At 44.9% G+C, this 25674-nt stretch overlaps 1 protein-coding gene across 2 annotated transcripts; it reads left to right on the forward strand.

The window, feature by feature from the left end:
- The first annotated feature begins 9105 nt into the window (after window positions 1-9105).
- RPL28 (ribosomal protein L28) lies at window positions 9106-25356 on the forward strand. Of its 2 annotated transcripts, none has more exons than XM_068242887.1 (5): window positions 9106-9194; window positions 14944-15033; window positions 17394-17517; window positions 21035-21153; window positions 25221-25356. In XM_068242887.1, exons 2-5 carry the CDS (start codon window positions 14953-14955, stop codon window positions 25308-25310), a joined length of 414 nt encoding a protein of 137 aa, XP_068098988.1. In that variant the 5' UTR covers window positions 9106-9194; window positions 14944-14952; the 3' UTR covers window positions 25311-25356. The 2 variants fall into 2 exon arrangements, with proteins under 2 accessions (XP_068098988.1, XP_068098986.1); XM_068242885.1 differs by having other exon boundaries at window positions 9191-9280.
- The last annotated feature ends 318 nt before the right edge of the window (window positions 25357-25674 follow it).

Here is a 25674-nt window from a genome sequence, read left to right on the forward strand (position 1 = left end):
CCTAATGCCTAACACTAACCACCCCTCCTAATTCCTAACACTAACTCCCCTCCTAATGCCTAACACTAACTCCCCTCCTAATGCCTAACACTAACTCCCCTCCTAATGCCTAACACTAACCTCCCCTCCTAATGCCTAACACTAACTCCCCTCCTAATGCCTAACACTAACCTTCCCTCCTAATGCCTAACACTAACTCCCCTCCTAATGCCTAACACTAACCTCCCCTCCTAATGCCTAACACTAACTCCCCTCCTATTGCCTAACACTAACCTCCCCTCCTAATGCCTAACACTAACCACCCCTCCTAATGCCTAACACTAACTCCCCTCCTAATGCCTAACACTAACTCCCCTCCTAATGCCTAACACTAACCTCCCCTCCTAATGCCTAACACTAACTCCCCTCCTAATGCCTAACACTAACCTCCCCTCCTAATGCCTAACACTAACTCCCCTCCTAATGCCTAACACTAACTCCCCTCCTAATGCCTAACACTAACCTCCCCTCCTAATGCCTAACACTAACTCCCCTCCTAATGCCTAACACTAACCTCCCCTCCTAATGCCTAACACTAACTCCCCTCCTAATGCCTAACACTAACTCCCCTCCTAATGCCTAACACTAACCTCCCCTCCTAATGCCTAACACTAACCTTCTCTCCTAGTACTAACCCCCTTTCTAATGCCTAACACAAACTACCTCTCCTAATATGAACCCCCTTTCTAATACCTAGCACAAACCTTCTCGCCTAATGATTAACAGTAACCCCCCTTCTAATGCCTAACACTAACTTCCCCTTCTAATGCCTAACACTAACTCCCCTACTAATGCCTAACACTAACCTCCTCTCCTAATGCCTAACACAAACCTCCCCTCCTAAAGCCTAACACTAACCTCCCCTCCTAATGCCTCACACTAACCTTCCCTCCTAATGCCTAACACTAACCTCCCTTCCTAATGCCTAACACAAACCTCCCCTCCTAATGCCTAACACTAACTCCCCTCCTAATGCCTAACACTAACCTCCCCTCCTAATGCCTAACACTAACTCCCCTCCTAATGCCTAACACTAACTCCCCTCATAATGCCTAACACTAACCTTCCCTCCTAATGCCTAACACTAACCTCCCTTCCTAATGCCTAACACAAACCTCCTCTCCTAATGCCTAACACAAACCTCCCCTCCTAATGCCTAACACTAACTCCCCTCCTAATGCCTAACACTAACCTCCCCTCCTAATGCCTAACACTAACCTCCCCTCCTAATACTAACCCCCTTTCTAATGCCTCACACAAACTACCTTTCCTAATATTAACCCCCTTTCTAATACCTAACACTAACCTCCCCTCCTAATGCCTAACACCAATCTCCCCTATTAATGCCTAAAACAAACCTCCCCTCCTAATACCTAATACTAACCCCCCTTCTAAAAGCTAACACTAACCTCCCATCCTAATGCCTAACACTAACTCCCTTTTCTAATGCCTCACACTAAGCTTCCCTCCTAATGCCTAACACTAACCTCCCCTCCTTATTCCTAACACTAACTCCCCTCCTAATGCATAACACAAATCTCCCCTCCTAATGCCTAACACTAACTCCCCTATTAATGCCTAAAACAAACCTCCCCTCCTAATACCTAATACTAACTCCCTTTTCTAATGCCTAACAATAACCACCTCCAAATACCAAACACTAACCTCCCATCCTCATGCCTAACACTAACTCCCTTTCCTCAGGGGCGTAACTAGACTTAATAGGGCCCCCCTGCAAAAGTGATAGCATGGCCCCCTTGGTCCCTGAACCCCATGAAAGTCACATGATTGGGAGCTGGCAAATGGCAGTAGAGTGTTCTGCTGTGAAGCAGCATCTAGAAGCAGGAAAAAAACTACATACACTCCAGCTGTGCATGGGGGGGGGGGGGGGGGGAGGAGGTGTCAGGAACAGTTTTTGTGAGCGAACAGGATTTTTTTTGATAATTGGCTGCACTTGCGGTTGGGAGAGGGAAAAAGAGCGGCCTTCGGGGGCCCCATGTGATGGCAGGGGTTGCAGGGGTGATTGCTACGCCCATGACTTTCCTAATGCTTAACACTAACCCCCTTCCATATGCCTAACATTAATTCCCCTTCCTAATAGCAAACGGAAGGCACCCACCTAAAGTTACTACTATTGGTAGTACTAGCCATTCGACTAGTAAAAGCTGTTTGGCTAGTAGTAAGTAAAAGTGATCAGCTAGTGACTGCCAATCAGTTGCCAAACTACTAGCCGATCCACTTGTATCAGGTACTTCACTCACCACCTGGGCGCCACGTAAACTGCAATTTAATGTTGTGTGCTATTACATGGCGGCAGAACCTGGTGCCCAGTTCACCTGATCACATCAGGAGGACCCCCTTGCAAAAGTGCTGGTCACCCTCATATTCTTCATTGTGTTCACCCCGAAATTCCAGTAAGCCAGGAGATAGTTTTGAAATAAGAGTACAATAGGTGGGGAGAATCCATAAAAGTTGAATACATTTTCGTGCTATAGAAATGAACTCTCATAATGAGGTACTTGACACCAGATATAGCGTCAAGGTTTGCAGATGTTTTAGAGGTTGCTCCTCCAGGGGTACATCTTGGCATATGTGGTGAGAATCCCTTCAAGTGAAAACATTCTGTACACTAGCTTAACCAAGTAATAAACTAAGTACTCGGGAAACAAATACATAAAGATCACGCAAACGTAGTACTGGTAAAAAAATCTGGAGAGCTCCAAACATCAGTGTCAACTGATCAATTATGTTTTCACAGCTGTAAGGTCTGGGGCCCACTGGAAGCGCTTTTGCAGCCCTTGGCGATCGGCAAAACTCTGAAACAGTGGAACCCTACAGGGGTGGTTCCATTTGCAGCGTTGTAAAGCACTGCGTGCAGCATTTGGGAGCGATACCAAATACTCACGTACTCAAGCTTGTCAATGTTGTGTAATGTATGGCATTGCATACCATTCACACTATTAATGTTGTGATAGATCGCCACATAGTCACAGCTATTGCTGCATATGTGAAGCAGCCCTAAAACCTTGTACACGCACTAAACACAAGTCGTTTGAAACATCTGATGAACAACAGATTCTGTTGTGTTAGTTGACAGTGGTGCTAAATGTAGCCATACGACATGAAACGACAAGCAACCGATATCAGGCTGTAAGGCTTGGTGGTGTATTCTCCACAGTCAGCATGCAACGCATGAGCTGACGTGGAGGAGGTACACACACTAGCACAAGGAAACAGGCTATCCCTAGTATAGTGGAGGGGAGGACTGACTCCAGAAGGCGATTGTGGCGCACAGGGCCGGTGCAGATCCGACAGCCACAAACAATGCTTTCGCTATAACGTCTCAGCGCAAAGTAGCACTGAGCGCATAAACCAGAACTGAGGAGATCAGGACAGGTAGACAGAATGAACGCTTGCTAGCTAGCCGCTACTTAGTGACAGCAAGCGTCCACAACAAGACAGACTGGAATGAGGCAGCCAAAGCGTAGCGGCGATGGCGTGCCTCACAAAGACAGGACAGGATAGTCAGGAATTAGCAGGATCAAGATAGATGAACGTAACACAGATAAATATACAAATAGTATGATTTCCTAGCGTATTACAATTACAGCTATCAATGAAACTATTTGTAACGTCTGACTAACATGTATATATCGGCAATGAACCGATATATGACATAAGCAGGAACACTGACTTAGGACTGGAACGATACAGGGAACAGGACTCAGAAGGATTCGCTATCTCTTCGCAGAGATGAACGCAATCCACAAACGGTAACAGGACAGGATTCAGAAGGATTCGTTATCTCCTCGCAGAGATGAACGCAATCCACAAACAGGACCAGGAACAGGATAACTAGCTCAGCACGGGTGATCAACGTGCTAGAACTGACTAGCTGAACACAGGATATAAACAGTTCGTGTACGTATATATCAGCATCACTGATGTATCAATGTAACACGAATACAAGGAAAATAATAAACGTGCTGGTATGCATATATATGGGCAATGAACCAATATATGATGCAAAACCAGCAAAGTATCTTAGAACAAGAAACACGATCGGGGGCTGAAGCGACAGCAAGACAGGCTTAAACTGAAGCTATGAAAACCCGAGGAGTCCTGCAGGAAGCAGATCTTTATACTGAGGTCATCCAATGGGAGCAGACATGCAGATTCCCACACAGGTGAATGATAATCAGTCACAAGCTGACAGCAGGGAAAGGCAGACAAAGCTATGCAGCTTGCATGGAAAGAGATCAGAACTGCCTGAGCTGCAGCACTACTACTTCCAGCAATACCTGCTGCAGCAGCGATCATGACACAGGCATCGTGCCTGATGCAACAGGCGGATCAATTCACATGACTGTTGGGTAGATGTTGTGGAGTCAGCCAAGTTTGTAAACACCATTGTTGTGTTGAATATTTTGTGTGTGGACGTTGTTTGAAACACTTGCCATTTGTTTTTGCTGGGGTAATGTTGCTGGCACAACATAGCTTGTTTGTGTGCGGCAACTTTTATCTAGCGTGTATGGACTTTTAAGGTACGTACACACGTCTGGTATTAAACCAGTCATTTGAACGACAGTTTGGCGTGTGTACAAACGATTGTTAGACTGCTAGCAGCAGTTTTGACTGATCCGCTTTGCGGATCCGTGAACTAACTGTCGTTCAAACGACAGTTAGGTCCATACATGTGTACACACAACTTGTTGTTTGAAAGTCTATTAGTTTGACACTAAAAGACATTCAAACAACAAGTCATTTGATCAGTTATTTAATCTAGTCCATTGTTCTATCCAGTCCATTTTACATTATCAGGTTGATTAAACGACATGTAAATTAGGTAAATTAGCATATCAAACAACTTGTTGGTAAGTGTACATGATGTCTGAACGACTTGTTGTTTGAGCTACAAGTCGCTTAAATGACAAGTCGTTCGGAAATATCAGAAGTGTGTACGCACCTTTAGACCTTTCTGAAAAAACACATATTAATATTAACCCCTCCCACACACAGCAACCTGTAGCACAGATAGTAATAAAAACTACTGGACTATTGGTTAAGCAATCACTTCTTACGATACCTGAAAAGAGCCATATACAGTGGTTTGCAAAAGTATTTGGCCCCCTTGAAGTTTTCCACATTTTGTCATATTACTGCCACAAACATGAATCAATTTTATTGGAATTCCACATGAAATACCAATACAAAGTGGTGTACACGTGAGAAGTGGAACGAAAATCATACATAATTCCAAAAATAAAAATTACAGCTGCCAGTCTTTTAGGGTATGTCTTTACTAGGGCTGAGCTCTCGAATTTCGAATTTCGAGTTTGCCATCGGACTTTGGCAGTTTCCGAGTAAGCACTCGAAACTCGAAAATTCGACAATTCCGAGTACCGAATTCGCGTTTACATTGAAGTCAATAGTGTTAAATTCCGTGGTTGATTGTGAAGCCCCCTTACATGCTATCATCACCAAATTTGGCATGTATATTAAGCAGATGAGTAGGAACATGGTAAAAAAATTTTTGTGAAACACCTTTTAGTTTTTTAATTAAACGATTTTAAAGTTTCATAGGAAAAATGGTTTTGAAACTGTGTAAAATGACACTGCTGCAGTACAGGTTACTGCATTCCAAGTTCTGTATACATATTGTATACATTTCATGAAAACAGACAGAGTGGGGTCCCCCCTCCCAAACCTCCTTAACCCCTTGTCCCCCATGCAGGTTGGGATAGCCAGAATGCTGAGTCCCGGCTGAAATGGGTAAGGGGTACATACCCCTATACTCATTTCTTCTGGGAAGGGGGCGGCTTCTGGAGTCTGCTTGTTAAAGGAGACCCCGGGATGGCACCATGAACCCCCCCAGGTCGTCTGCGGCCCCACCTCCTCCTGGGGCACCGGAGGTGGGGAAGAGCCCCTTATCCATGGATTGGACAAGGGCTCTTGGGGAGAGGGGGAGGTTGGCCGCCCCTCTCCTCCAAAGCCCCCCATACCATGGACCATGCGGGCTGATATAGCTCAGGGTGCGAAGCCCCACGTGGCCGGGACTCCGCATTCTGGCTATCCCAGCCTGCATGGGAGACAAGGAGTTAAGGAGGCTTGGAAGGGGGGACTGTCTGTTTTCATGAAATGTATACAATATGTATACAGAACTCGGAATGCAGTAACCTGTAGCAGTGTCATTTTACACATTTTAAAAAACATTTTTCCTATGAAACTTTGAAATCTATTTGCTCAAAAACTATAAGGTCTTTTCACAATTTTTTTTTTTACCATGTTCTAACTTCCTACTCATCTGCTTATTCTACATGCCAAATTTGGTGATAATAGCATGTACAGGGGCTTTACAATTAACCGCAGAAGTTGGCACTATTGACTTCAATAGAAATGCACTCGGAACACGAAAATTCGGAACACGAAATTCGGTTTTCGCATGCGCTACACGAAATTTCGACGAAATCGGAATTCAGCTGTTCTGATTAGCCCTAGAAGCGATCACCTGCGCAGAAGCGTATTGCAAAAATACGCTTCCACACAATGCATAAGGGCCCATTTCCACTATCGCGAATTCGCATACGATTTTTGCATGCAAATTCGCATAGCAATACAAGTGAATGGGACTGTTTCCACTTGTCAGGATTCCTTTGCGTCTTTCTGTGCAGAAAAAATTCGCATGGCAGAGCCATCAGAATTCGCATATCGCATACCGCTATGCGAATCGCATACAATGTATTTAATAGGAAATTCACATGAGGTTTGGGTATGCGAATTTTCATGCGAATTCGCATGAAAATCCACATAGAAACAATGGAAAAAGCACACCAGCACTGCCATGGTTAAATTCGCATACATCGTCATCCATGCGAATTTTCATGTGAATTCGCATGAAAATTCGCATAGATCCACATGCGAATTTTTACCGCGGCGATTCGCACCGCACAAGTGGAAATGCAGCCTACAACTTGCGTGGCTAACGTGACTTACGTGGCTTCCGTGACTTACGGTCCTCCGCAGGAACCGCGTGGTGACAAACGTATGCAGTCCTGTGAGGGATGCAGCAAAAACGTCACTTCCGTCACATAAAGCCACACTGCGTCAGTATAAAAAAAAGACTATGCGGATGTAGTCCCGTTTTTTTTTTTTTTTTTTAATGGGACCCATTGGATGGGAGACATCCCTGTTACCAGTGACTCACCTCTCCCATCACACCCACATATCTACTTTTTATAACGAGTCAATTGCTATTTATACCCCCATATTTCTGCAGTTTTCTCCTTATGGCGAGATATTTAGTTTTACAACCCACACGTAGTTTTACAACCCTCAGGCTACACAGATTCATTAAAGAAGTCTTGATCCTGAATATGTAGCCTAAATCTAATGAAAATTAGAAACGATGGCCCTTAACAGGCAAAACTGGCCAGAGCAATGCACCTGTGACTAATTTGCATAACCCCGCCTCCTCCTGATGCTACCCTTCTGTGGATCTATATCAATACATCATGTTTGTTTTCACATGTTGCGTTGCTTGTCAGGATCTGGACAAATAGCGGGGGCTTGATTCACAAAAGAGTGCTAACTGTTAGCACGGCCGTTTTCACGCGAATTTTCATGTGTGCGCGTGATTGCGAATTTTCACGCGCAATTAAACGTTTTCACGTGCAGCTAAATTGTTATCGTTTTCGCGCGCAAACTCGAATTTGCGCGCAAAAACAATAGCGAATTCACACGAAAATTTGCGTTTGCGCGTGAAACCGTTTAATTGTGCGTGAAAATTCACGACCGCGCAAATGCGAAAATTCGCGCAAAAACGGCCGTGCTGACAGTTAGCACTCTTTTGTGAATCAAGCCCATGGTGTATATAATCTATATATGAATGAAATAATGATGGAGAAGGTACTTTTGTATTACGCGTCCAGCAGAGCGGCTGATGTAACTGAGCCTGTTACCGGGGATCACCGCAGCTGAACGGCAGACTGAGGAAGGACGGCGTGGGACTTAGATGTGTTTATGGGGCGGGAGAAAGCCCCGGGTAAATATCAGAGTTTTAGTATTGTTCGTCTCTGAGTCTCTTTAAAGTCCTTCGACAGGAAGTTGCAAGGTCTCCTGGGATTTGACCTCGAAAAAATGCAATCACCTTGCCTTTTTTTGTATGCGATTTTCTAATGCAGTCACTGCGATTGCAAGTTTCTAAAATCGCATCATACTACTGTGTACAATTCATCACAATTTTCATTATTTTTAAAAAGGCTTTGCAATTGAAAAAAAATGCATGATGTTATAAGAACACAGCGCAACGCAGTCTGTTTGTACAGGCCCTAATGCACTAATCCTAAATCTGCACTGACAGCACATGTAAGGCTGAGTTCACATAGGACATAGCGTGTCATGTTGTAAGTTAATGTTTCGAGCATAGAGGAAGTTCTGAGTTCAGGTCTGCCTTAGTATCTAAACTATATCTTATGTACAGTGCTGCAGAAGATGTCGGCACTATATAAATACTAAATAATAATAATACATTTGATTGCACGTCCTATCTACATGTGAATTGCAAGAAAACAAAAAAGTTAACATTTCATAATTGATTTATTCTGTTCAAGATTGGATTTACACATCACACTGGTCCTTTCTTCCAACCATCTTTCACATCAGCATCCAGAGATAAAGCAATAAAAAACAAAGGTTGCACATACAATATAGTACAGCCTAACCACGTTATATATAAAGGAATACATTGATTCTGCTAACAGATCTGTAACAGGTCAAACAGCGGAGAGGGATTTGTTTCCAGAAGAGGGACGCTTTAGCTGCTGATGGATTCCATTACTATGCGTGGGTTACATCAGAAGCCCGGACGGGCTTGCCTGCAGGCATACAGAACGCTACAGACACTTATTGTGATGCCTGAACCCAATCATCTACATTTATTGATATTTTCACCTTACTTTTATTTACATAATCAAAACTAATCGCTACAGTTATTATATTCCGTTAGTGCAAAGTTGCCCTTTTCCAAAATGGCTGACTAGATGAACGTAACGGGCGTAGTGACGTCATTTCCCTTCGCCAGTCCTCCGATGAACAGGAAATAAGGCCTAGTTCCGCCCCTTTTCCTTCCTTTCCTTTCCCTTGCTGAGCGGAGTGAGGTAACGTGTTGCGGCCGCGGCTCAATTCACCAGGAGATTCCGTGTTTGCCGTCTATAAATGAACCATAGCTTGTAAATCGTGAAAGGTACTAGTTCAGCCCGCGTCCCGCCGCAGTTACAGCACGTCGGTGATATTAGCATGCTGAGCTATCCACTTCTAATTTTGCCGACGTGCTTTAAAAGAATTGCTCCCTGCTCTGCTTCTGGCACGTTTTTAGACAATCGCAGCGGATTGAGTTCAATAATAATCACTGTATTCCCGATATCTGCTTTGTGTATAATGTCTATAGAGTGTTGCTGGACCAATGTGTATCTCATACTCCCTCTCTGAGCTATGTGTATCCCTCTGCCTGCTGTCCGTGTACAACTATACCTCTGTTGGTGTGCATGCTGTTAAATATCGTCTGGACCATGTAGATGGAAGCAGTAAATGTGGGCATTAGAGGTGGTCAGGCAGTGAGACTTTTACATTACATGAGGGAAGATGATACTTAGGCCTTGTTTCCATCTGTGTGCTTCTGTCTGCTTTTCAGCAACATGTATCAATCCGTAACATTGATGTGCTGATAAAAAGCAGACAGAAGTGCATTGATGGTAAGATTTAGCAACTGGTTGCAATTATTTATAGGAATAGCTATCAGAAAGTTCAACCTATATGTATCAGAAAATGCAACCCAACCTAACCTTATTCTCACACCGAACCTCCCCTTCTTGCTCAACTAATAGTCCCCCCTGACCTGAGGGAACAATCCCCCTTCTTGCTCAACTAATAACTTCCCCAGGGAACAATCCCCCTTCTTGCTCACCTGGAACCGTGGTTGCAAAAAAATACAGGCGTGATAATAGAAAGAAGCCACGCCTGCGCAGTTATAGATTGTCCGTACGGCGCACATGAGCAGTATGGCAAGTTGCAAAATGGGCTGCAAAATCTTCCATCACACTGAGTAGGGGTGCGTCGGTCATCACAATATGGATCGCCATTACCGCCATGTTGCAGCAGTGATTCTCTTCAGATTTGAAAAAACTATCAACTCAGGTCGATTGGGCCACAATATTGAGTGATGCATGACCACCTTAATTGTTAGAAGTGGAGAAGGTGGCGTTAGTGTTGGGTATAGGTAAGACAGGGTTTGTGTGAGAATTCGGTTACAGTGGGGGATAGTAGAATATTGGTAAAATTGCTGCTGTTTTACTTGCGGCTTCACTAGGCAGGACTACCAGGCCAGCGGTGTAACAATCGCCCTGCAATGTCAGGGGGCATCACTACATCCAGTGATGCCCCCCTACATCCAGCAGTGGCTGGATGGTGTAATGGTTAAGGGCTCTGACGCAGGAGACCAGGGTTCTAATCTCTGCTCTGCCTGTTTAGTAAGTCAGCATCTGTTCAGTAGGAGACCTTAGGCAAGTCTCCCTTAACACTGCTACTGCCTATAGAGCGCGTCCTAGTGGCTGCAGCTCTGTGCTTTGAGTCCACCAGGAGGAAAGCGCCATATAAAAGTTACTTGTCTTGTCTACATCAATGGGGAAGGAGGTGGGTTGTGGCAGCTACATTGCTTTAACCTCCCTGGCGGTTTATTTATTTTGCCAGGGAGGCTGCAATGTGTTTTTTTTTTAATTAAAAAAAAATTTCATGCAGCCAACTGAAAGTTGGCTGCATGAAAGCCCACTAGAGGGCGCTCCTAATGCGTACTTTCGATTGCCTCCGGCAATCGAAAGTAACAAGATAGGCCGCAATGAGCGGCCTATCTTGTTTCGCTTTCCTCGTCGCCATGGCGACGAGCGGAGTGACGTCATGGACGTCCTGACGTCAGAGCCGCCCGATCCAGCCCCTAGCGCCGGCCGGAACTGTTTGTTCCGGCTGCGCTGGGCTTGGGCGGCTGGGGGGACCCTCTTTCGCCGCGGAGCGGCGGCGATCGGGCAGCACACGCGGCTGGCAAAGTGCCAGCTGCGTGTGCTGCTTTTTTCAGAACCGAAATCGGCCCAGCAGGGCCTGATCGGCGACCTCCGGCGGCATACCCCGAGCTCAGCTCGGGATTACCGCCAAGGAGGTTAAACTCATCCACTCCTTGCTGCTGCCGAATGCTTGTCATTGGCTATCATTCATGAAAGTGCTGTCGGTATGGAGAATCAGTGTGGGAAAACACTGCTGGCGGTGTTTTAGACTTCTGGGTGGGCATTCATAAAAAAGTATCCATGTGCGGTAGCAGTGAGGAGATTCCCTGAACTAGGCTGGCGGTAGGCTTGCAGAGACACGGAAGCTGCCGAGTTGATACATTTCTCCGTGTTCCGCTCTGCTGCAGCTGCCTGGGAGGTCTGTGTGTCTCCATTCACTTACATTGGTATCGGCACATCAGAGGGAGCGGTACTTCCCGACCTCACACCGCTTGCGGTGATCTTTTTGAATTAACATTTTGCTACATTTGTTTCGATAATCACCGCACAAGGCGGTGATTTGTCACTCTGCTCGGTAGTGTCATTTTTTTCATGCGGAAAGAGCCTTTATGAATGCTGACTTTGCTAAGTGATCGGTAAAGTCAGCTGTTTTAACCCTCCTGGCGGTTAATTGTTTTTGCCAAAAAGGCAAAAATCCTTTTTTTTAAAAATTTTTTTGTTTGTTTCATGTAAAGCTACCAGAGTGGTAGCTACATGAAACACCACTAGAGGGCGCATGTGTCCCTCTAATGCGATCGTCGCCGGCATCAATAGCAAACGGGAATGCGTATATAACGCGCTCCCCTGTTTGGCTTCTCGGAATGACGTCATGGACGTCAGCCGACGTCCTGACGTCAGACGCCTCCGATCCAGCCCATAGCGCTGCCCGGAACTCATTGGTCCGGGCAGCGCAGGGCTCTGGCGGGGGGGCCCTCTTGCGCTGCTGCGTGCGGGCGATCGCCGCAGAGCGGCGGCGATCAAGCTGTACGCCCGGCTAGCAAAGTGCTAGCTGCGCGTACAGCATTTTAAATGAAGAAAATCGCCCCACCAGGGGCTGAGATATCTTCCTGCGCGGCATAGCCCGAGCTCAGCTCGGGCTTACCGCCAGGAAGGTTAAGCATTTCCGCATGCGGAAATGCTTTATGAATGATAGCCATTGAAGGGAAATTGCAGAGCAGATGCTTTGGTGGAAGCATTGCTCCTCTGCAGCCTTCCCCCAATTCCACTCCTAAATCTAGAACCATGTACTTTCCAGCTAATATCTCGGAACCATGTAAATTCCTGTACTTGCAGTGTGCGTACTCGAGACTTCTACACACGTATGAATGCTTTTAGCTGCAGGGTTCAGGACACCATCAATTGGATGACAGTTTCAGGACAAGTGCTGTATAGATGCGTCTGTAGCCCTGAAGCTAGCGATGAATCCGTTGCTATGGAGAGAGAAGGGGCCGTTGCACTGCATACAATGGAGTGGCTTGCTGCAGGTTGGGAGGAGAATATTGCACTCGGGTTGTTGGGCATTCAAATCACTAAAGGTGAATTTTTAGGCAAACATTGGGGGCTCCTGTATACACACAAGCAGCAGCCGGGTGCATTTTATCTTTTCCACCTGCCAGAAGCCCTTCTGTCATTTACTGTCATCGCTCCTTACCTCTCTATGGAACTGCACTGTTTTGCTGTAGCTGTGAGCATCTGTATAGTGTTCAAACTCTAAATCTCCACCCTAGTGATTTATGCCAATTGCTTCCGGAGTCTGAGGCATGAATATACACTTTCCATCAGGGCCTGCCCATAAGGATTGAGCTTGACCCTGTGGGGAGATAATGAGCACCAAGTACTGTACAGACACATCACTTTTGTATACCTAAGCAATGTGTACTGTTGCTGTAGAGTGTTGAGGAGAGATGATAGAGCTCACCTATCACTGTCACTTAAAAATCAGTTGTGTTGGATCGTTAAAGTTCCTGGCGGTACCAAAACTTTACATTTAAAAGCCTGGTGGTTCAGAGCATTTGCATCTAAGGTCTTCATGTTGTTCATGGTCTTCAGAGTCCTTCCTTTTCCCATTCCAGGACATCTGACCAGTCCACAGCACCTTTGCCATACACTTTTGACACCATCTTAACCAAATAATTTTATCTTGGCCTCATCAGACCACAGGGCAAGGTTCCAGTAATCCATGTCCTTAAGGAGAACTGTAGTGAGCGGTATATGGAGGCTGCCATATTGATTTCCTTTTTAACAATACCAGTTGCCTGGCAGCCCTGCTGAGCTATTTGCCTGCAGTAGTGTGAATCACACCAGGAACATGCATGCAGCTAATCTTGTCAGATCTGACAAAAATGTCAGAAACACCTGATCTGCTGCATGCTTGTTCAGGGTCTAGGGCTAAAAGTATTAGAGGCAGTGGTTTAGCAGGGCAGCCAGGCAACTAGTATTGCTTAAAAGGAAATAAATATGGCAGCCTCCATATACCTTTCACTACAGTTCTCCTTTAGTTTGTGTCTTCAGTAAACTGCAGGCTTTCTTGTGCATCATATTTAGAAGAGGCTCCCTTGAGGGATGACAGCCATGTAGACAATTTGATGCAGTGTAAGGTCTGCAATCTCATTGGTCATCCCTAATGTTGATCAACAGCTCTATTTTTAAAATGAGGTGCCATGCTGAACTTCCAGATACTAGTATGAGAGCTATGACATCAAATTTAAAGCGACATGAGCATTGCATTTTTTTTTAAAAAACAAACCTCCACCTAATGCTGGGAATACATGGTACGTTTATTCCCGTGGCTCGATTCCCGGCGTCCCCGCGGGCGCTTCCTTATCTTCCACTCGTTTCTTCTTTTCTGCCCGCCGGTATCAAGCGCGGAATCAATTCGGCGAGGTATCGGACGCGTCGGAAATTATCAAACGAGCCATCAATGGCTCGAATATGCGGGAATAAACGTACCGTGTATTCCCAGCCTAAGGGAGGTTCGTTAATTGTGCAGCCTTTAGTTTTGGAGCAGGCTTTTACTTACGGGGGCTGCACCATAGCCCCCGGGCACTAGTCTAATTTAGGAGACCCAGCAGGAAACCTCATAGGTAACAGCTCTCCAATCACAGTACCCTCTTATAGCACAAAGTGTTGTGATTGGCCAAATAGTGTGGGCGTAGTTTTACTACAACCTATTGGAAAGCTAGCAGTCCGAGAGGGTGCAGTCCACCCAATCATGGTAGCTGAATTTCCCTATGTGGTTTCCTGTTGGGCACCTGAAGTAGAGTAGTGCCAGCTTCCTGTGTCCATTTGGAAGCATCTATCTTCTCTCCTTCTTGCTGCAGAATTTGCAGGTTCCTGCAGTGTTTTTGTATGTCCCCGGTTATGCAATGCAGTGTAACTACAGCTTCCATATGGGCACGGGGAGCTAGGGATCAGCCCCCCCCCCCCCCCATAGGAAAGTAAAAGCCTGCTCCAGCACTATAAGACATGCCTCTCTTGTAGCTGTAGACGTCCTGTAGATTAATGCATATATGTCTGGACAAAAAGCAAACATGAAGTGGAATAAAACTTTAAAATTAACACATTGAACCAAACCACTTATTTCTCCTCGCTACCAAACGTTCATGGTATCCTGGAAGCTCACCGCGGTCAGTGTCCTGTGTTTTTGAAATGTTTTTGCTTTGTTTAGCTACTTGTAGAATGTTCGGCATATACCTTCGCATTTTGGTTTGCATGGCTTGTCTTGGATGAAGGAGTGACTTTTTTATTGACTGACTTTGACTTTTTTCAACTGATATTAGCAGGTTTTCAAACATTCCAATGTTTTTCTGTTTCATAGGTGCTAAAAATGTCTGCTCACTTGCAGTGGATGGTCATCAAGAACTGCTCCAGTTTCTTGATAAAGAGAAACAATCAGGTGTACAGCACTGTAAGTAGATTTTCTTTAGTTTCTCTTAGCTATTTCACTTCTGAAATGCCCTCTGGTTCACACTGCACATATAAGGGCTAGTTAACACCGGGGAGCTTTTCAGTGATCAGTACAGTGCAGTGACAAATGTATCCTTATGGGATCATAGTCACATCTATTTGGCTGCAGTAGTGTCTAAATAACACCAGAAACAAGCATGCAGCTAATGTTGTCAGATGTCAAAAACACCTGGATCTGCTGCATGCTTGTCCAGGGTCTTTCAGCAATGTAAAAAGAGCTTACATCAAATAAATCAAATGATAGCTGCATTTCAGAAATGGAGGCATAAAATGAAGACGTGGGGGTATGTTTATCAGAAATGTGGTGGGAAAAGACTAGTTTTAATGCTGTGCTATATAGGCCTCATTTATTACATAAGAACTGTATTTTACATTTGGAAGAAACTTACTGTACAAGCAGGAATTGGAGCTGTATGATAACTGCGGATTAGAAACCCGTTGGCTAACACAGGGCTGTGGAGTCGGGGCAATTTTGGGTGCCTGGAGTCGGAAAAAAATGCAATCTCTTATATACGAAATAACATCTATGCTGTAAGTAAAAGCCTGATGTGTAGCTGTGTCACTAATAGAGATGGTCAATGAGATGGAAATAATTCTGTGTTGATTCTGATTTATGCAAATGTATGCACTCTCATGAAATCAAATAATTTGATATGTTGTTAAAATTTGGTTTGGTGACTACGAATTAAATGGTACCTGAGAAGGATGAAAAGAAAAGTTTTATACATACCTGGGACTTCTTCCAGCCCCCTTCAGGCTAATCAGTCCCTCGCTGTTCTCCTCCACCACCTGGATCTTCTGCTATGAGTCCTGGTAATTCAGCCAGTCAGCGCAGTCCGGCCGCATGCCGCTTCCACAGCCAGGAGCGTTCTGCACCTGCACAATAGGGCTGCGCAGGTGTAGTACGCTCCCGGCGGCGGAGTGTGTGCATGCGCACTACGCCAGACTGGCTCAAGTACCTGGACTCATAGCAGAAGATCCAGGTGGCGGAGGAGGACAGCGAGGGACTGATTAGCCTGAAGGGGGCTGGAGGAAGCCCCAGGTATGTATAAAACGTTAATTTCATCTGTCTCAGGTTTACTTTGTTACACAGTAGTACTATACTCCACATATGCACTCGCCACAGAGCTGCAGGGAATCCACTGAGAATGTTGTGCACATTGAACACAGAGGTGTTGTCTATCACCCATAAACCTGGTTCAGATTGTGCATGAAGAATGTGTAATAGAGGAAGAATCTCCTCATTCCCCTGCAGAGTACCTGCACATCACTCTTACATGTACCCACAGTTACATTGCCAAGGGCCTGACAGATGGTCTTTGTTCCGGTCTGTACCTTTTACAAGTACTCTTACCAAGGACTAGTTTTAGTCTATGACTAAAGGGAATAAATATGGCAGTCTATATCCTTCTCACTTCAGTTGTCTTTTGAAATTCCTAAGCGTTGGCAGTTAAGAGACGAATTTCATGTTACATACTTTAAATCAACAAGATTGTAATATGCAAATTAGAGGAGTTGGAGTCGGTGGAATCCTAAACTGAGGAGTCGGAGTCGGTGGATTTTTGTACCGACTCCACAGCCCTGACACCAGGGCTGAGGAGTCGGTACAAAAATCTTTCGACTCCAACTCCGACTCCTCAGTTTATGAAACCATGACTCCGACTCCGGGTAACCAAAATGGCCTGACTCCCACTCCTTAGTCTAATATTTAACAGGGGTGTGGATTTTGTACAAAAATCACCCGACTCAGACTCCTCAGTTTATGAAACCACAACTCCGACTCCGGGTGCCCAAAATTGCGGAGACTCCTTGACTCCAACTCCGACTCCACAGCCCTGGTTAACACTACAAAAGGGTGAATTTGCCTGCGTCATACAACAGCATTGACTGGAATTGTGTTAATGAGGTTTTTGGAAGTGAATTTAAGGATTATACAGTTATAGCCACAGAGGCATCAGCACATGTGGGTGCCCATCTCTGGAATGTTATATTGGGATGTATCCTATTGTTTAATTCAGTGTGTGTTGGGTGAGGAATTTTTGATGAGTTACCAAGGTTATCCCTTATGGCTTTTTCATTGCGGTTTGAGGATTATTCAACCATACACCCTATATACCTTGCCATGTTTTGAAGGTCAACTACAGCGCCACTTAGTTTTCCTCTGGAAAGTAGAGGTTTACATATTGTGAATTTTGAGGTTCTGTTTGCAGAGAAACAGTGCTGGGAATGCATGACATGTTTATTTGTATCCATTTTCTTTTGGTTGGAATAGCTTGATTGGATTTATTGACTTTAATCTAGGAGCCCAACAACCTGAAGGCCAGGAACTCATTCCGCTACAATGGACTGATCCACAAGAAAACCGTTGGTGTTGAACCTGCTGCCGATGGGAAGGGGATCATTGTGGTCTTGAAGAAGCGTGCTGGTGAGTTTCCTGCTCATCTTCTTTCCGGTTTATTGTGGTTATTGATGATCAGTGAGATAGTTATAATCTCGTTATAATAAATTCTGATATAGTAAACATTTGGGTATAGTAAACTACCTCTCCAGGGTCCGGCCAGGTCTACATTATAAGTCTATGGGAGCAAAACCTGGCATAGTAAATTCTGATATAATCAAAATTCTGTTATAGTAAACTTGTTTTCTGGCCCCTACATGAGGCTGACTCTGGATATAGTAAACAGTGGGCGGCACATGCATCATGTTAGTGTGAAACCCACGGTCTGCTGCTCTCTTCAGGCTGGTTGCAGGTGAGTTGATGCCTGATAACATTTGTAAGACAAGAAGAATGGCACTGGATATACAGTACTGTACAAATGCACAGCCTGGGGAAAATGAGGAATAATGTAAATGGAAACACAATGCATTGGATGCAGTGTTACCACTTCCATTTTGCAATCACCGATAAAAGTATCATCACAGTCCTGCCGCAGGATTGTACTCACTCCCAGTTATCTCTTCCCTTGTTAGCAATGACGCTCCAGGTACCGTGTGGAGCACAGTATAGGCTAACCCACTTGCAGTTCAGATCAGAGCGGGCCTACTCGCTGCAAAACTAAAGGTACCCATACACTACGACAATTCTCCATTGAAATACAGCCGATTCGATGTGATCGAATCTGCTGTGAAAACCTTAATGCAAATGTTGTCCCAAAATCGATGGCTTTAGCTGATCTGTCCAGGCGGAAAATTTAGCTTGAGTGTCGGCAGGTTGGGAGCGCGTCGTTTGCGGCATTCGATATGGCGATGACTGGCTCAGCATAGCGGTAGCAATACATCACCTGTCCGCTGGCGCGGGTTCCCGCAGTCTCTCACTTCTTCCGGCGTCTTCTCCGTCTTCACTTCCTGTCCCGTCCTGTGAGAAAACGTTTGAACTTCAGCTCGTCACAGGACGGGACAGGATGTGAAGAGGAGCCGAAGGATGACGCTGGAAAAAGGGACAGCATGGACCCGGGGACTCACGCCGGCGGACAGGTGATGTATTGCGGCTGGCCGGTGGCAGCTCCACAGGTTGTGAATCGATTCAAAATCTGTGTGCAGTGTATGGACAGCCAATTGATCCCTCTATAATCGGATTCAATCAGAGGGATCTCTTTTGGTCAATGTGGTGGCAATCGACCAGTGTATGGCAGCCTTAAAGCAGAATGAAACCCAGCATTTCTTCTTTGCTCTAATAGATTATTTACAGCATATTATATACAACCAGCATTTTTTTTACTAGAACAGCATTCAAAGGTTTACACACAGGACTTAGAAGTTCCCTGCCAGCAAATCTGGACGCATATGAACTTTAGATAATGTTATCTTGTATTTAATTGTATTAAGTGAGGAATGTAAATAAACACTTCTCTGACACTGCAGGCTCTGCTGAACAAAGTCAGACAATCAGAAAGTATTTCTGCTAAAGTTAGAAAATGAATAAAGCAGTTATAAATAAAATGCAATGTCAGCTCTCAGGGCAAAAAAAGTGTACTTTGCGAACGTATAATTTGTAAATGAATACTAATACTTGTGCACAAAAGCAAATATAACGGTATGGCATATAAAGTAGGAAAACATGTTTTTATTGAATATTATGTCAGGGTTTTATTCCGCTTTAAGGAGAGTGGAGAGAGTGCCAAGTCCTTACCTGCAGAGGTATCTGAGCCACTACAAATTCTAGTGGCTTATAATTGGCTGCATATGAAGAGAGGCTTCATGATTGGTTCAAGTGTGTGCAGGAAGTTTTTCAGGATAAGTGTTGCAAGTCCCGCCCCACAATTTCATAGAAATTGTAGCATAGAAACCAAGTGAATGCAGTACTTCCAAACATAAAGAATCCATGCATCGGATAAGTTGCAAAAAACAGAAATGCAATGAAGTCAGAACAGAAGCAAAACAGAATTCTAAGAGGCACCGGATAAGGTCTAACTGAAAGCAGCTATCAGATTCCAGTGCCCAAATCAATTCTGTCCTCACTGTTCTCCCATTCTACACAAAAAATTTATTTCATCAGCAAACAGACATATATAGGTGTGTTGGCGACCTGACAGCCGTTTCGCGAGCTCTGCTAGCTTCCTCGAAGACCAGGGCTGGTGTCTGAGGAAGCAAGCAGCGCTCGTGAAACAGCTGTCAGACCGCTAACACACCCGTATGTAGCTGTGTGCTGTGGAGATTAAATAAATTGGTGAGAGCTTTGCAGCTTATCTGATGCCTGCATTCTTTTTCTTTGGTAGTATTGGACTGACTGGTATATCCGGAGGCACAGTGAGTCACCTAACCCCCAGAGGTAGCATGGATGCATCTACTACCAATCTCTTTTCTATTTACAAATTACAAGTGAATGCTGCATGGCCACTTGTTAATGAGGTTATTAGGTGTTTTTAGAACTGTAAAATGGCCCTACACGTACCCCATTTATCACAGCAAGCATTTCTCAAGTTTTAACAAATGCTTGTGGTTTTATGTGCTAGCCTTTCCAGCCAGATATTGTCCTAGATGATTGAATTTCTCATCACCATTCAAAGCTAGACTTGCATTAAAGAAAACAGTAGGGAAAAAAGTGCCCAGTTTGGGTATTTGCCTCAATAGAGGGAAATCTCTGGATGAACCAGACGCTTCCCTAATCCTGCTGCTCCTCACCATTCCTCCGCAGTCCCCTCCAAAAATATACTTGTCGATGGGTCGCGAATGCACAGTAACACTGACCCGCTCGGGCTTTGGTGGAAAAAGCCAAGCCGATTGGGTCCATGTTACTGCGCAAGTGCAATGCGACCATGCTTCAAAGGGTTCCTGTTAGCAAACGGCTCGGTGGATAAGGACGGGGCCCCATTGCTCCTGTGGCTGTACGTTGGGACTCTCTGGAAGATCACGGCCTCGCTCCTCTTTGAGCATGGCCACACCTACACAGAGCGACTCATGTATAAGCTGCCCTGGCTTACTGTGCAGACACAGCCGTACTCACACAGGCACAGTACGTTTGCTCTCATGCTTGAAAAGGAGCTCGGCCCTGATCAGATTTGAAAATCTTTGGGAAGGTCCGTGAGCAGCAATGGGGGACTGGAGGATGCCATTAGAAGCCTGTACATTATCCAGAGGCTTCCCTCTTCCCAGGTAAACATTTACTATTTGACCCAAGCTTCAGCTCAGGTACACTTTAAGCCCTACTCTCTTTCGGATTTTTCCTTGTTGGTTGGACTATAATTCATGAGAAAGCATTTGTGGCTCTGAAATGTCATCACTTGAGCAGCAAACCAAAGTTTTACATATCTATCGCCTGATCATAAGCTTCTCCATGAGTTTTAGTCCACATAGGCATCACTACTAAACCAGTCACTACTATAACAATCACATAACACTATACATTTTTTTTTTTCCTTTTTAGTGACCTTGATTACTTTATAAACAGTATTCACTGCTAGTTTGATTTGCTGTAGTAACGATTTGATATGTTTCTTTTATAGGTCAGCGAAAACCAGCTACATTATATGAAAAGATCACAATTAACAAGAATTCCCGTGCCACCCTCAGGAGTGTGCGTCACATCATCCGCAAGAACAACTACAGGAGGGACCTACGTATGGTGCGTTGCACTCTGTTTGCTCATTACAGCTGATTTGTATAAAGGTGCCCATACACTAGAACTAATATGGGCAGATTCGACCAAGAGACAAATTTATCTCTAATCGAATCTGCCCATACACTACAGGCCGATTCCCGCCCTGCCCGCCCCGCCACTGCCCGCAAAATGTATAAATGTATGTAAATTATGTAGTGCATTTATGCATTATCTGTCCTGAAGCAGCTCGCCGGGTCCATCCGTCCATCTCGCTAGTAAGCCGCATACACGCTAGTGTCTGACATCAGCCGCTATGCGCCTTCGTGACATCAGAGCGCCGCCGGCGAGATGGACGGAAACCGTGTGGAGGCTGACACCGGACAGGTAATGTATAAATGCACTGCATACAGTTATACATTGCAGCGGCAGGGGTTTCGTCGTCACTCGTTCGCAATTCAGCCGCCGTACCGCTGCGCACCTGACCAACCTTGGCCCGAAATTTTCCAGCATGCGCAATCGGCAGTGTGGCCAATTTCTGTCCCGAAATTGGTCCCTTTGTCGGTCGGGCATGCACTTGGCAGCACCAATTTTCATCCAATTCGATTATAATAATCGAATTGGATGGTCGGTTGGTTGGTCGCCTAGTGTATGGCCCCCTTTACGTAGACAAACCTTAATTACTTGGGTGTCTTCCCAGGTGACTGCTCTGCTGTTGCATTTTTTGCAAAAGCTGTCAAATATTGTCCTCGGTTACACTGAGATGCCAGTAATTGCTGCAGCTGGCAGTTTCCCATCACTGAGAACCTGTAACATAGGCTCCTTGCACATTGTGCACAATACATCTCATGTTACCGGCATGTTGCAACCATGCAGTGAGACATACAGTACAAAGTAGGTTTCACTACCACTTTAAACACTAGTGTTACCCTGTAAATGCACTGCAGCATGTTATCCTGACATAATCTGCCACACTGCAGTCAATGTTTTAGCCCCATAGGAATATCATTGTGATGCGATGATATAATGCAATGTGATGGATTGCGTACCGTGTGCAGAGAGCCTATGGTTTTGTTTTTATTCAGAGCTGCACTGGGATACAATTTGATTGTTGGGGAGGACGTGGCAACAAGCATTTAGTTATCCTCTGGGGTTGCTTCCAAGCCCTATGTCTATGCTGTACTCTATGTTATGGGTCCCTGCTGCAGCTAATACTGTATGAATTGGCCACAGTGAAATAGCTCAGCCCAGAGCACTGCAATGCATGCCCTGCCCTGAGGAGATGTAATCACATCAATGCGCTGCATCTGCAGCCCATGTATTGCTGCTGCCGGGCTTGTGGAATATTATCATGGCTTCAATTTATTTATTAATGACCTAGTAGATGCAGTAGAAAGCAATGTTGCTATTTTAGCAGATGATACAAAATTTTACAGAATCATTAACTCTCAGGAAGATAGTGACCTACTGCAACAGGATCTGGATAGAATGGCTATATGGGCATATAAATGGCAGATGAAATTCAATGTTGAAAAATGTAAAGTCATGCAGATGGGGGCATCAAACTTGGAGAAGGACTTAGGAGTACTCATCGACAACAAGTTAAATAATCGTATTCAATGCCAAGCCACTGCAGCTAAAGCTAATCAAATTTTGTGATGCATTAAAAGGGAAATAAAAACCCGAGATGCTAGAATAATATTGCCACTGTTAAACTCTTTAGTAAGGCCACATCTGGAATATGGAATTCAGTTCTGGGCACCACATTACAGGAAAGATATTGCAGTTTTAGAGCAGGTGCAGAGACGAGCAACACAATTGATACAAGGGATGGAAGGTCTTACTTACCAAGAAAGGTTAGATAAACTGGGTTTATTTAGTCTGAAGAAAAGACGCCTTAGAGGGGATCTAATTAAAGGATACCCGAAGTGACATGATGAGATAGACATGTGCATGTACAGTGCCTAGCACACAAATAACTATGCTGTGTTCCTTGTTTTCTTTCTCTGCCTGAAAGAGTTAAATATCCGTTATGTAAGTGGCTGACTCAGACAGGAAGTGACTACAGTGTGACCTTCACTATAAGAAAGTCCAACTATAAAACATTTTCCTAGCAGGAACTGGCTTCTGAGAGCAGGAAAGAGATAAAAATGGGAATTTATCAGTAAGGGGAATTTATCAGTGAGAGTCACACTGTAGTCACTTCCTGTCTGAGTCAGGACTGAGTCAGCCACTTACATGCCTGATCTTTAACTCTTTCAGGCAGAGAAAGAAAAAAAAAGTACCACAGCATAGTTATTTGTGTGCTAGGCACTGTACATACACATGTCTATCTCATCATGTCACATGTCACTTCGGGTATCCTTTAACATGTATAAATACATCAGAGGGCAATACAAAAGCTTGGCGGATGAGCTTTTTGTCCCGAGGCCTTCTCAAAGGAGAGGACATCATCTGCGCATGGAGAAAAAACGTTTTAGCCATTTATTTAGGAAAGGGTTCTTTACAGTAAGAGTGATTAAGATGTGGAATGCATTGCCACAGGAAGTAGTTTATGGCAAATTATATACCTGCATTTAAAGGGGGCTTAGATGCTTTCCTTGCATTGAGACATCCATGGCTACAATTACTAGGTAATGCCCAGTGATGTTGATCCAGGGATTTTATCTCATTGCCAGCAGGAGTCGGGAAGGAATTTTTTCCCTTTTGGGGCTAATTGGACCATGCCTTGTAAGGGTTTTTCGCCTTCCTCTGGATCAACAGGTATATATGAGGGAGCAGGCTGGTGTTGTACTTTGTTCTCTGGTTGAACTAGATGGACGTACGTCTTTTTTCAACCCAAATAACTATGTAACTTCAAGCTGCAGCAGCGACCTACAACATGAAAGGACCGCATAGACATGGGGGGGCTGACGGAGGAGCGTCCCCCAGAAGGTAGCTAAATGCTTGACGACGACGCAACAGCCGACATCATATATGAACCTACCTTAGGAGGAGGTTCTTTTGGCATTTTTTTTTTTCAGTCCAAGGTACTTAGTTTGCTTCAACTGAACACAGTTGTACCTCAAATTAAGAAAGACCTTGAGGGCCCGTTCACACTTGCAATCGCAGAACGCCGGCGATTACCGCCGGCGTTTTGCGGGAGTGATTTTCCCGCGATTAGCGTGGAAAAATCACTGAACTCTGCGACGGTTTTGGAGCGATCGCGATTAGCATGCTGTGCACGCTAATCACGATCGCTAATCGCGGAACGCTCGTCGCCGGCAAACCACGGCATGCTGCGCGGTTGCGGTTATCGCTAACCACAACCGCGGCAGTGAGAACACTGCCACTCGCTACATTGTGTAGCGGTTCTTGCAGAACCGCTAGCGGGAATCGCGCGATTCCCGCTCAGGTGAGAACGGGCCCTTAACCTTAAAGGAAACCTGAGACATGCCATACTTCCAGGGCTGTGGAGTCCATACAAAAATCATCCGACTCCTCAGTTTCTGAAACCACCGACTAACTCAGACTCCTTGTATCCAAAATTGCTCCGACTCCACAGCCCTGCATACTACATGAGTTATACTTACCTGGTGGCTTCCTGCATCCCCATGTGGACCATGGGCCATCCTCCCCTGTCACCCTGTTATCCCATGATCAGCTCTTTTAATTTGGCCAGCTGGCGCCTGCCGTGCTCTCCTGCGCTTCAGCGGCCGGGATCGCTTTGTGCCTGCGGGAGGAAGCCGAACGGAGCCTACGGTCCACATGGCACTGGAGGAAGCCTCTGGTAAGTATAAATCATGCAGTATGGCAGGTCTCAGGTACACTTTAAATAACCACAATATTTCATAACGCTTATCTATGATTATTTTATTTAATTTTTTCACAAAAGTGGATTCTGTATTTTAGGATTCTAATACTGGTGTGCATAAACCTTCATGTGAGTAAAGAAAAGGCAGGTTTGACTTTGGGGAATCCAGTCTACAGCCGCTGCTGAGGAGCTTGCTTAGTCCTTGTGTTGGCATGCCATGTTCAGTCTTGACTGTTTTTAATACTGGATGGCTTTTAATTCAGTGTTGTGAATTTTTATTCTGTTGTTCTGTTTTCTTTAGGCTGCTCTTCGCCGTGCAAGTGCTATCCTGAAGAGTCAGAAGCCGGTTGTGGTGAAGAAGAAGCGCACCCGGGCCACCAAGACTGCTTAAACTTTCTACAGATAAAAGGAATAAAATAGTTCTTTACTAAAAAAAACTCTCAGTGAAGTCTTTCTTTTGATTTTTACATCACAATAATGTCTATAATTCTTGTAGCAGTGTTGCTGTCACCCACAACTGGTCGGTGTAAATGTTACTTCTGCTGACGGTCTGGTTTTTGACTGCGCAGCCCCCTATTTGATTTAGTGGCAGACTTAAGCAAAGCTGTTTATGAAAGGTGCTCTTGGACATCAGTCTGTAGTGAAATACTTTTTTGGGGAAAGCTTTTTTTTTTTTTTTTTTTGTGGCCTGATTGATGATTTGACGGATTTTGACCCAGAAGCTGAGAAAACTTAGTCCTAGTTGGTCAATCAGG

Source organism: Hyperolius riggenbachi, chromosome 6 (genome assembly GCF_040937935.1).
Source record: "Hyperolius riggenbachi isolate aHypRig1 chromosome 6, aHypRig1.pri, whole genome shotgun sequence".
Taxonomy (NCBI): Eukaryota; Metazoa; Chordata; class Amphibia; order Anura; family Hyperoliidae; genus Hyperolius; species Hyperolius riggenbachi.

Bases quoted from the DNA above. Each gene is read 5' to 3' on its own strand.
- RPL28 (XM_068242887.1), top strand. From the start codon at position 14,953: ATGTCTGCTCACTTGCAGTGGATGGTCATCAAGAACTGCTCCAGTTTC. The intron at 17,518-21,034 runs GTGAGTTTCCTG...TTTCTTTTATAG, and splicing joins GGTCTTGAAGAAGCGTGCTG to GTCAGCGAAAACCAGCTACA. The intron at 21,154-25,220 runs GTGCGTTGCACT...TGTTTTCTTTAG, and splicing joins ACAGGAGGGACCTACGTATG to GCTGCTCTTCGCCGTGCAAG.